Raw genomic sequence first — 13,479 nt, forward strand, 5'->3', positions numbered from 1 at the left:
AGTGAAAACATTTATAAGTATATGAAGAGCTTTAAAGCATTCTTTTGGTACCTCATCATATACCCACTGCAAGCCTGAGATGGAACTCATTATAACAAGGCTGTCCTTGAACTCATGGAAAGTTCAACCTGTCCCAGTCATCTGAATTTTAGGATAAAGAGTGTGTGCCGTAAGGCCTGCCCCAATACACCATCAGAACAAATAATGAAAAGCTATCATTATACTAATTTTGAGAGAAAGATATTGAAATTCTTAGTTTTAATGACATTAAATGATATTTTTCTAAATAAAGGGTAAAGACATGGGAAGTTATTTATTATCAAAAACAAAAGGATTTTTAAAGGAACTTTAAAAAAATAATGTTAATTGCTATACTTTTGATACATGATTTTGAAATGTAAGCTATTGATGATATACCTTAAGTACCACAATGAATAGGCTAGTCTACACATTTAGAGAAGCCTGAAAATTAAGAAATTCACCTTATAAGTAATATAATATAAAACCAGTATTGTTTATTCATCCAAATATCCCCAAATTCCAAATTCCCCCCGCTATGAGTACTTATTTCTTACCTCACTTTTGCCTTTCATGACCTTAAAATATGTTTTGGCGGTTCTCACACTCAATACATTAATTCTGCCATAATTTTATTTAAAAAATGCCAGCCAATTATTCATCTAAAGTGATGACTATTTGATAACTGATATATTCTAACTTTTAAACTCCACAGAGAAGAAATTCAGCTCAAGTACTAATCTCAAAAATGCACTGCTTACCTGAGTTTCACAATAAAGTTTGTCCTCGATTCCCACAGAAATTGGTGACTTACAGTTGAAGTTTTGCCTTTTCAAGCAAGCACACAACAAAATAGGTGAGTAGTGGTCAAAGAAATTTGTTCAGATTCTTTAGTTATTTGAAGATCAGATGGAGTTTTGATTATTAGCAGACATTTGGTGCATAATCTCTGTTCAAGTATGACTTTCTGCCTTCATTTCTCGTAGTCTGTGCACTTGTCAAGAAACATTAACACATAGTTCCACATCAAATTGTCTCAGTCAATATAGTGTGGAACATGAAAATCACTGTTTTGAAAATGGTCTGTCCTGATGATTGCACACACATTACAATCCATTGCTCACATACTGTTTCAGCATTAATTTAAATAAAAAATAACAGTCCAAATAAAGAAAAACATAACATGTCCTCAATCTAGTCTATTAATAAAGCACGAGGCTGTATTACTAATAAATGGCAACCTTCATTCCTCATCATAGAAAATAATCATTTATAAGACACCATTACATTCATTCATTGTAAAACAGCTACTGAAATCATGAAATACATACGAAATCCTTGAACACTGAAGTTATAGGTAAGGAACAAATGTGCACACTGAGGCTAGGAACACTCTTTTCGGGAACTTCAAACATTGCCATGTAAATTACTCTGCTGTGCTTACTACGTGGGGCAGGTTTATTCAAAACCCACCAAGCACTTAAAAACCTTCATATGTGCTCGCTTGATAGCAGAGACTCTGAAACAACTGATCTCTTGGACTTTTGCCTCTGTTTCCCTTTACATTCTCTGGATGTTTTCCTTCTACAGGACACCACTCCTTGTTCGCTCTTCTGGGGTCTTCACTGATGCTCTCCAGCTACTATATATTCATCCTGGGAAGGTGCAGATTCCTGGAAGTATAGGCTCAAGCAATCTGAAAGGCAGCTAATTCCCTAGTGCAGACAAATCCACTAAAGGGAGGATCAGCAGCACATATCCCAAGCCTAGACATGTTACTAAATTCTATGATTGTGGTGCTACATATTCTAATCTGGAAATGATGCACATGATTTTGGCAAAGGTCAAGGAAAGGAAGCAGCTGCCCATGATCATAGATATTTTCCATTCAGCTCCTTCCAGTCCTTGGTACTGAACTTGCTCAAGCCAACCCTCTGTAACGTCACATTCCTCTTTTCTATACAGACTCGTGTGGCTCAAGAAAGTTGCTGCAGAAGGACCTGGATAGGAGTCACTTCTATCAATTAAGCACAAAAGGACCTGGATAGGAATCACTTCTATCAATTAAACACAAAAGGCTTCAGTTTCCACATTACTTTCAAAACTATCCAGTCCTAGATGATTTTCAATATCCTGTGTCCTATGTAAGCAACTTTATTGTTTTGAAAAACTCATCATGAGGTCAAATTCTTAGTCCCATTTACATCCATGATGCTCCTTTTGGAATGGCACTTCCCCAGTGAAAGGCATTCAAATTGTGCAACACTAGGCTTACTTTCTAATGCCATCCTGGTATTCTTTAACTTGGAGCACTTAACCCACTCCCATATTTCCATACAGGTCAGCAAAGACTGGTCTTGCAGTGAAAGAGCACATGTGAATCTAAACTTGGCTATTTGTGTTTCCACCTCACAGAATACTATTTTTTTTAGCTTTGGGGTCTCCATCAGAACTCTTTATGTAAAATGTTGCATCTAAGTTCCTGTGCTCAAGGTATTTTTATTTGTTTTCAAGTTTCCTAGAAAACACAAAAATGTTAAGATCTGGGTGAGATTCTCTAGTAAAAGAAGAAGCAATACTTAACAGACAAAAATTTAAATTAAACCTGAATAAACATGAAGAAAAATAAATGTACAGAAAAATCCAAGACGCTTACTGTCATGGGAAAACAAAGACTTAACAAAAACCTAGCTTTCTGCATGGGACCATCTCAATGAAGTCAGAGGAGCAAGAGAATGCACAGCCTGACAGTACTGTCACGAGCTGGCATTCATGGAAGTAATCAAACTCTCTGGAAGACTTCTGCTAAAGAAGTAGGACACCAAACACATGCATATACATGCTTTAAGACATATAACTATATTAACACCTCATGTACATTGAATGAATCAGATGGAATCTAGTAAAGAATTGGACAGTCAACAAACACTAGTTTCTTTCCCCTGGTTCAAATTATAAGTTAACATTCATGTTCAAAGTCTTTAAATTCTTACCCTGAGGAAAGGATGTCTTCAGTCTGATGTCCTAAAATTGCATCAATAATAAAACATATTTCAGTAGATATTACTCTGTAAAATATAATATTTATACAAGAAGAAGCTTCTAGTGTAAATAGTAGGTATGGTACTGAAATATAACAAATGCATCAAGAAATCTCCTCCTCCTTTGAATTCATCCAAGAAAAGAATGAAAGAAATTATTAGCATTTGATACTTCAAAGTAGGTAACAATGTACAGTGACACCATTTTCAACTAATGCAAATAGGACCATAGCCTATCACAAATAAATAGCGAAGAGAGGAATGTTCTGGAATAATGGTACTAAGTTCTATCTGAAGACAGTATAAACATATTTTATGACACAACAAATCTCCAGATCCATGGCTGCATTTCCTCATGTAGGCATGAAAGAACCTATCAGAGAGAACCTGAGTCAATGATCATTGTGCTTTCAATCTCCCCTTAAGTAATGGAAACCTATCAGGACTTTGTTTCTCATACAGAAGTACAATTTATCAGAAAAGAGAGGTCTGGTGAAACAGATGCTGCCCACCCTCCCGGATCTCCTCTGGCTTTAGGTTGAAATGAGCTCTTTTAGGTACAGCTGTATTTCTCATTCTTTTCTAGAGTGCAATAAGGTAGAAACTCAGTTGCTGTTGTTGTTGCCCTTGAACTTAACCACAGTAAAGATATACACAAAGGGATACAAGAATCAAAAATAACCCCAACCAGAGATGATCAGAAAAGAAAGCTACAAAGCACATGTGATGGGGGAAGTCCTTATGTGTATATGTTTGTCTTACTGGCTGATAAATAATGTGCTGTTGGATAATAGGGAAGCACAATAGGGGACTAGGAGTTGAGGAGGAGCCTGGGAAATGTAGTCAAGAGTAGAGAGTCTCCATGTGATCCTGGGAAGAGAGGAATCAGGAGGCTGGCATCCTAGGTAGGATAAGACCTTATAGAAACACACACACATACACACAAACACACACACACATACATACATACATACATACATACATACATATATATATATATATATATATAACTAGTCATGGGTTAATACTTAAGACAGAACTAGCCAGTCATAAGCCCCAGACATTGGCTGACAGCATTGTAACTAATAGTGTCTCTCGGTGTTATTTGAGGTTGATGTGGCTCTAGGTCCAAGCTGGCAGGAAAAATACACATTACACACATGATATGTAAACCACCAAATACACAAATTGGGAGAAATATTGACAGCTACAAGAAAAGAAAGCATACAAATCATATCGAACTCTTTACTGAGCAATAGCTGACTTATCAAATGAAGCGCTCAAGAGCCTGAAGCAATGAACATCAAATACTAAAAGACATTGGGTGGCAACTAGTACTCATGTGCCCAGTGAAAATGTCTGCCACAGCTGAAGGAGAATGCAACACTTTCCATGATACAAGCAACATGAAACAGTCATATCAAATACAAAGTTATAAACAAAATACTGAAAGGAATCCTTCTAAGTGAGGGGAGGAATAGGTATAGGATGAAAAAATTTAGAAGAAAAATAAAGCTATAGCTTAAGGAAATGCAGAGTACATCTAACAACATAACAACAAGAAAATAAACAATTAAAAACCAGGCAAACCTTTCAAAATGTATCCAAATATTAATGAACTCAACAATCCAATTAAAAGGCAAAGGGTACCTAAATGAATTAAGAAAAAATCCAACTATTTTCTACAAAAAACTCATTTCAGTTTTAAAGTCAGGCACCATCTTACAATGAATAAGGAGAAAATATATTCTAAGAAAAAAATATCAGGAAGCAAGCATATTGCTGTCCTAATACCTGAAAAATAGTTGACAAACGAAAATGAAGCAGAAGAGACAAATGTGCATTTCATACTAATTAAAGGGTCAATCAATAAATATTAGACTATTAAACATGTACACATAGATATATACACATACATACATACACACATTTATGAATATATATATATACAGAAATTATTGGCACATTCAAATTTGTAAGAAAAAACCCTAATGGTATTAAAGGCACAGATCAACACAGACCCAATAATGACATATGGTTTCACACAACAATTTTTCCAAAGGTGTTTCTTATAGAGAAAATATGACCATAAAACCTCAGAGTTAAATGATATCTTCATCTGATGGATCAAACCCATAAATAAGATAATATTCCACCCCAAAACTACAGAACATAAATTCCACTCAGCAGCACATAGAGGATCCTCTTAAGTGGAGTCTATACCTGGAGACAAAAGAAGGCTCATGAAATTCAGAAAATTGAAACAATGCCATGTATAATATTACATCGATGAGTATTAAAGTTAAAATTGACAGTAAACAAAGCTCCAGTATGCATATGCACAAATAAATGACCTAATGATGCAACTCTAGAATCTAGAAAAATGAATCGACCAAGCCCCCAAACAGTGGATGGCAAGGAATAATAAAAATTAAAGTGGAAATGAATTAAATAGAACCACAAAAACAGTACAAAGGACAAAAAAGATCTGAGAGTTGTTTTTCTAAGAAGATAAATATGATCCACAGACCCATTAGAAGAAGTTTCTCTGTATACTAACAGACCATCACCAGAATGTATCAGTGGACATCAAGCAGAGATCAACAGGGTGTAGAGATCCTGGTCCCAGTGGCTACATCTGTATCTCAACTCTAGCATCTATGTATTCAGGAACATCACAGAAGAGGCAAATGGAAAAAGTATAAGTATTAGGAAATCGGCTGTGAAACAGTCTCTTCCAGACACGGGGAATAAACAAGATCTGAACAAGGACAACACCAATAGACTTCCTTGGGGAGACGTGGGAGAGGGATCTCAGAGGGTCATGATCCTGAACAAGGAACTGAAGAAAACTAGTGACTGCTGAGGTAGGGAGAATGAGTCTCTCTCAGGTAGGAACCGTTAATTGCTTGTCCAAAATTTGGAGTCAGCACTGAAACTAAGTAAACACAAACAATAAAACTGAACTTAGCACACTTTGGTTATATGTGGGTGTGCGTGCGTGCGTGCATATGTGCATGCATGCATGCGTGTGTGTGTGTGTGTGTGTGTGTGTGTGTGTGTGTGACTGTGTGCAGGCTTTTAACAATCATTGTAAGGGAAGACAAGATTATGAGCTTGAGTCTTGAAGGGACATGGAAGAAGTTCCAGCATGGGGAGTGCTGGAGGGAAGAAAGGGAAGTGGGAAAGTGATCTAATTATACTTTAGTTAAAACATATAGAAAACATTCCTATAGAAACCATACTTAGGAAAGGAAGTCATGAATTGATTTAATATTGTGTCTGGTTTTACTCATACAAGTCGTTGTTTCTGTGGTATGTATACCAAAGCAATCATGTTCACTTAGAGCTATGCATTCACTATTACTGTGAGATAAAATGTGTTTTTATAGATGTATAATGTGTGTTGGTAGCTGACAAGATGATTCAGAAGTCAAAAGCATCTGTTGCTCTTTTAGAGGACCTAGTTCAATTCCCGTATGCGATGTGGTATTTGACAAACATCTGGGAATCCAGTTCCACAGACTATAACACCATGTCCTCACTGACACAAGCACCAGACATGAACATGGTGTACACGTCTGTTGTACCTGCATGCAAACACTCACACATAAAATAAAAAATAAATAAATTGATGAATTCCAATACAGGGTAGTGTAAAAATTAAGGAAACGTAGAATATGTTAATAGTTTTAGAGTAAAAAGTATAAAATATACCAAAATATGTGCTTGGGGTGGGATAGATGCAGACTTTTCATCACAAAATGCTCCCTTAAAATATTTTTATATGAGAGTATATATTTCCAGTGCAAAACTGATGAACTTTTTATAACACCCAGTTTCATAGAATTATTTCTTTGGTACTTCAGACTTCAATACCCACTTGGTTTTTCAAACTGCCTAGAAGAACTCAAGGAGTGGAACGGAAGGGGGTAGTGAAGTGATTATACCATAGTTAAAATTCATTGTTAAAAATCTCCTCTTTGAGGATGTAGGGTCTGATGAAAATACAATCTTACAGAGCCATTAAAGAGAGCTGTTTGGCCATTAGTCAGGAAGCTGGTTAAAAATCTACCTCAAGACCCAGCTGTACCACTCTTGGGCATATACCTGAATAATATCTAATTGCAGACAATTAAAAATTCCTGAAGCAAACACTTTAAATCTAAGGAAGAACTACAGGGAAGGAACTACAAAAAGACTTACCTGAGAATGTATTCTGTTTTCTTGACAGGACTGAGTTCACATGGTTCACAATAGCCGTCTTTCTGCCAAGTACCAAAATGGTCATAGAAAAAGTTACTATTTCAATACTGACAGGAAACTATTTATGAATATATAAATACTCAGGAGTATTTCAAAAATTATGAGAGATTCTGTCAGGTCATTCTGACATACTCTTCAAACTGATGAGCTCTAAAAGATTTTACAAACTTTCTCAATTTAGTGGAAAAGAACAAATACAGTTCAAACCATCTAGATTATCTTGACAGGATTATCTTGACTTGATTGAAAGTGCCCTGATATTGGAAGGAGTACAAAGTCTGCTTGTTCTGTGAAAGTGTTTCCTGATGCTCCATCTTCGGCTTCCAAAACTTGGGATTATACTACTTTAGTTTACCAGGTTGCTGTGAAAATTCCATCACCCAAAACAGGCACAGAAATAGTAGTGTTAGTATCTAATTTTCTTTTCATTCTTCATCTGAGTGGAATCCTGAATGAAAACCAGTGTATAACTCTTGAATGGGTCTATTATCAAAAGCTGCTGAATTCAGAAGTTAGTATTACTAAACTAAAGAACAACCACAATCTGAGAACAAAGACATAGTATGGTCTATTCCTGGTCTTCCTTTAGCCAAGAAGGAAGGAAACACAGCTCTGATTTTTGTCATAATCAACCTGGAAGTCATGCTTTCCACCAACTTACAAAGAAGAAATAAATCATCTTTAATACATGCAGTAGGTATACTCATGTGCTATGGTGGCATTTAGCTAATAAATACAGTTAATATAATTTAGATTCAGAGAATTATTCTCAGTGTATACACTCTTAGGAGGAGGTGGCAAATATCCTGAACTCTTGAAAGACAGACTCCAGCGTTGAGAAAATGTTCCATAATATGGAAAAGGTACTTGGTGGGCCAATCACTTCCTGCCACATTCCCTATGAAAGGTGCTAGAGATCTGTCACAGACACAGATTGTGCTACAGAGAATGATGTCAAGGAACCCTTCTATAGATTTTTAGGAACAAGAAAAAGCATCTCTGCATTCTTTCTGCAAGTGTTTGGATCCAGGTGATGACTAGTATATCCACAAACCCATTTGATGTAAGAAAGGAGGGACTCCTCCAAAGTAACATGCTGTGATGTTCTTCCAGGATACAGGAATTGATGAATGCATGATAATGTTCAGATGCCTAACAACGGCTTTGGCGAAATCTTGAGTCTCAAGCGACTGACCATGGTATATTATATCACAAGAATATTTGAATTCACAAACACATGGGCATGTGAACTACCCAGTGCTCATGCTCTGTGACTGTTATGATGAAGACACAGAGATCACAAAGAGTAGGTGAAACCTGATTGCCAATTTTCATCAACACCCAACTGAAGGACAGGTATAATCGCATTAAATCCACACGAGTAATCTCTTCCTACCTTTTCCTCATGTCTGCCACATATAACTGATGTATGTGAAAGTTGCTGCTTTCTTGGACTGAGGGAACATGTTAGCTTGTTGGCCACCCAGGCAGTAATATGAATAAAATATTTGGAGTATAAGTGGCATAATCTTATGTTACACTACAAATGTTCAGATTCAAAGAACTTAACTCCAAAACTAAAATTCTGTGCCATGCATTGCTATGATTCTTGGAATGAACCAAATCAAGTAGGAATCTCAAAAGATAAAGATTTTAAGACTTAAAGAGACTTTAGCCATGGTGCTCACTGCTAAAAACACATGCCTGCTATATTCAGGTCCCTGAGTGTTATTTACTGGACCAGCATAGATCAGCCTTGAGATAGTCTCCTGTAACCATTGCTATTCCTGACCAATCTATCCCTTTGCTTGTCCCAGGGCAGGTAGAGGTGGCTAAAATTCTCCCATTCCAAATGTATTTAAATAATGAAGTCAAACCTGGTTAAAATGTAACATTCATACAAATGTTCTTAAATGATGAAGTCAGTCCTTGTTAAAATATAATATTGGCACAAATGAATTTAGATAACAAAGTCACTCCTGGTTAAAATGTAACATTGGTAAATATTCCAGGCCTAAATTTAGTGTCAATTAGCACATCAACTTGTATACTTACACTTGACGTTTCCCCACAATTGCATACATCAGGGCACTCCATCTAAATTTGTCCCTTGCGGAGTGTTGAACATCTTTCTTCAATAAGAGGTCAACAAGCTCTTTGGAATCCCATTTAACTGCATACATGAGTGTTGTTCTAGAATGATAAAGTCAACTAAATTATTGAAATGGTGAATTTAATATATTTTACCAAGTTATTACAAGGCCTATGTGGGTAGAATTGAGGAAGAAGTAAGCAGATTTACACTTCTTGAAAGCACTGACTTCAAATTCATAAACTATGTCCAAGGCTGAAACGAGGAAAGGAGGAGAAAACTTCCTGTCCCACTTCGGTACTTTATAGCACAAGTGGAATTTTAATTGTTTATGGTGAATAACTGTGTGGAGACCATTTGCCAGGAATAAACAAAGATTTATAGGAAGGAGAATACCATTTCGCTTCTAGTCTAATTCACTGTCAAATAGGGAATTGCCAGTTGCATACAACAATAGGAGTAAATTTTCTGTAATTTTAATGGTAAAAAATGAGTGTTTTCAATTACTGATACTGATACCACGCCACATGAGTAAGTTTGCAACCATCATTCATGTCTGCACGCCACCAAAAACTATTTGGAATTTAAAGGTTGATCACAAGGTTGTATGATATCTAATTTGAAAAATTTAGAACTGACAGTATAAATGTGTAACTAATGTAATCTCTATCAGCTCATAGACCATCATATATCAGTCAGAATAAAAATCTAAATAACAAAACCTCTCATCATAGGGAATATGAACCTAAGGATATATCATTCTTCAATATGATCATTTATGGGCTACATATTTTTCAGATAAGTAACTGATGTTTTATTGACATTTTCTAGTAGCTCCCATAATATTTTGAAATGAGTCGTTTTTTTACTATTCTGGACTATATTCACAGTTAAGTAGTGTTTAAAAAATCAAAATACAGTACCTTCTATAATTATCACATGCATGAATATTTGCCCCATGCGTGATTAGATATTCTGCAATGTGGAGCTTCCTTTCTCGGAGTGCTAGCAGCAGAGGGGTAAATCCATCCTGTAATGATATCGATTCATCATTCACAATACTGAATACTCTACAGCTAAACTAAAAATCATATATGAAGCCATGTGAACATGATAACTATAGGCTTGACAATATGGTCCTAATTTTTCCTTCTTTCTTTCTTTCTTTTTTTGAGACAGTGTTTCTCTGTAGCTTTGGAGACTATTTTGGGACTTGCTCTCTTGACCATGCTGGCCTCGAACTCACAAACATGTGCCTATCTCTTCCTATCGAGTGTTTCAATTAAAGGTGTGTGCCACCCTTACCTGATGCTCTTTTCCTTGTCAGCTTTAAGCATATTCTCATGTTCCTCAGGGTTACCATCTCCAATCCTGCCTACAGATGTCATGTGCCCCCTATTCCATTTTGAAACTCATGGGAAACCCATGGATCTCTGGTTCTTTTCAGAGGTATTTTGAAGTAATATTACTGTTAACTAAAGAGAGTAAAACCAACAAACAGCAGCAAGATGTTCAATCCCTAGTTATATGGATGAACAAAATATTTTTCTCTGTGTCAAGAGTTCTCCTGCATTTCAAAGGGCACTTAGGTGCCAGATGTACCATTTCCCAACTGAAAAATTCAATTAAGCATTGAGAAAAAGTGGAATTGTCCAGGACTTAAAAGGTGATCTGTGAAGGAGTGTTTGGCCAATCTCCTGTGGGGCAAATGTTAGAAACAGCAGAAGTTGTTTAAGAGACAAAATTCTCAGAATTTTGGAATGGTGTGAGTTTTCTGAGGACCCACCTGATTCTATATTGAGGAAAGATCCAGAGTAACAATGTCAGTGTCTTGTTCTGAATAGGTCACCCATGTAATTAACTCGAAATTTACAAGACCTCAAATTATTTTGATTCCTTACTTGAGATGGCTTCTGTTCTTTTATAAGTAGAAAAAAGTCTTAGTATTTTAAAAAAACAAGTATTATCATTTGAAAGACTTTTTATTTAAATTATTTGTCAGATAATTCCTTATATGAGACATAGTTTGTTCCCCTCATAGTGTCAACTCTCCCTGTTTTCCAATTCCCTCTCCAATCCCGGATATCTTATTTATCACAGTCACACATATGTATACATGGAAAAACTACTAATTTCATTTATTTGCAAGTCTGTGAATTTCTGCATGTCCTGTCTCTCATTTACTCTCCCTATCTCTCTTTGTGTGTGTGTGTGTGTGTGTGTGTGTGTGTGTGTGTGTGTGTGTGTGTGTGTGTGTGTGATTAAGGCTGGACATAAAGGTTGGAAAACACATTGGGTAATTTGGAGATTACCCTGAAGATAATTTAATTCTTCTCTCCATAATCTTTGATAGGTAGCAACTCTTCCTTTTGATGTTTCCCCCATCAGTGTTCGCCTGTCAACTTGTGCTTTCATCGTACAGGTCTTGTTTAGGCAACCGAATTATTGAGACGTCATAGATGCAATATCTTTTCATATGAGAAGACATTATCTTGCAAAAGTCATTCTGACCACTAGACATCTGAGTTCTTAAATTAATTCTAATTAAATTAAAAACACTCATATTTCCCATAGCAATCTGTTCTCTTTCCCTGCTCTTCTCCCATTCCCCCCACTATCTCCCCATCCCACCCCCATCCATTCCTCAGGGAGGACGTGGCCTCTCATTGGGGATCATCAAGGTCTGTCCTATAATTTGGAGAAGGACCTAGGTCCTCCCCCACGTAGCTAGGCTGAGAGAGTATACCTCCATAGGGAATGGGATATCAAAGTCCCTTCATTCACTAAGGATGAATAATGGTTCCACTGCCAGTGGCCCCATAGATTTCCCAATCCACCCAACTGACATGGTCCCAAGTTTGATCTTATGCAGGTTCCCCAGCTGTCAGTCTGCAGTCCGTGAGCCCCACTTGGTCATGTCAGCTGGTTCTCTTGCTTCTCCCAGGACTGGTCTTGACTCCTTTGCTCATCACTCCCACACCTGGATTCCAGGAGTTGGGCTCAGTGCTTAGCTGTGAATCTCTGCTTCTGCTTCCAGCAGCTACTTGATGAAGGCTCTATGATGGCATTTAAGGTAGTCGTCATTCTCATTATAGGGGAGAGCATTTAAGGTAGCCTCTCCACCATTGCTTGGATTGTTAGTTGGATCTCCAGGGAATTTTTAGAGCCCACTTTCTCAAGGTCACCTGAACCTACAATGTGTGTGTTAGATTGTAGATGTCCCACTTGCGGATAGTCTCTCATGGACCTTTGGTCTCTGTATGGTCCCCAGGGATAGAATTCTGTTACACTCTGTACTTGCTGAATTTTAAACATCCTTGCATCTAAGTCCATGTTACTAAGTGACTGTACTGTTCTTAAGCTAGTGTACCCAGATCAGTGTAAAGGGGATTTTAGTCATGAGAAATGCTTTATTTCCCATTTATATTGTGCTTAGAAAACAACTTAAACAGTAGACAAAATGAACCAATAACTTAAAAGCATTTCAAACATTAGATGATTCAGAAATGAAGTCACACTTACTATTCTATTAAGCACCGAAGGGTTTTGAAGGAGAATCTAGATAAATCTGGGCTACATACTAAAACCTTAGCTAAATAAATCCATATTGCAAGTATATACTAGTGTTAGGATTATCATTGATTACATTAAAATGATTTAATCTAGTTTACATGGAGCGATGCCCCAAAGGGTCAAAAAGCCTTCCCCAACTCCACAACTAACAAACTGACTAGTGCCAGGCAAGGAAAAACTTCCCTGAAGTTATACCCAAACAATGCAAGCTATTGATTGCCACTGGTCCTGGTTTCTTCCAGTCACTTCAGTAATCTTGCTACAAAAGACACTACATCCTTTTTAGAAAGGATTGGAGGGAATAAACTTGGAACTAACCCAAGAATTTTTAGAGAGGACTAGCTCCCATAGAATCTGACGGTGCTCTGACAACTGCCAAGGGAGAAAAATGAGACTTCAAACATCCTACGTATATATCAAAATTACCAAGAAACAAGACTAGCAGAATAAACCACATAAAGGCAAAGCAGGTGAAATTGGAAAATACTG

General features: G+C 36.8%; 1 protein-coding gene across 1 annotated transcript in view; it reads right to left on the reverse strand.

The window, feature by feature from the left end:
• The window catches only part of LOC110343279 (putative ankyrin repeat domain-containing protein 19), a 37,016-nt gene that overhangs the window by 15,067 nt on the left and 8,470 nt on the right, over positions 1 to 13,479 (reverse strand). Inside the window, exons 5-8 of the mRNA XM_040730319.1 lie at positions 10,341 to 10,447; positions 9,381 to 9,518; positions 7,266 to 7,327; positions 7,170 to 7,180 (exon numbers count right to left, since the gene is read on the reverse strand). Coding sequence (XP_040586253.1) covers positions 7,170 to 7,180; positions 7,266 to 7,327; positions 9,381 to 9,518; positions 10,341 to 10,447 — 318 coding nt within the window. The remainder of the gene's footprint in view (positions 1 to 7,169; positions 7,181 to 7,265; positions 7,328 to 9,380; positions 9,519 to 10,340; positions 10,448 to 13,479) is intronic.

The sequence above is a fragment of the Mesocricetus auratus genome, unplaced genomic scaffold, assembly GCF_017639785.1.
Source record: "Mesocricetus auratus isolate SY011 unplaced genomic scaffold, BCM_Maur_2.0 Super-Scaffold_100023, whole genome shotgun sequence".
NCBI classification, from domain to species: domain Eukaryota; kingdom Metazoa; phylum Chordata; class Mammalia; order Rodentia; family Cricetidae; genus Mesocricetus; species Mesocricetus auratus.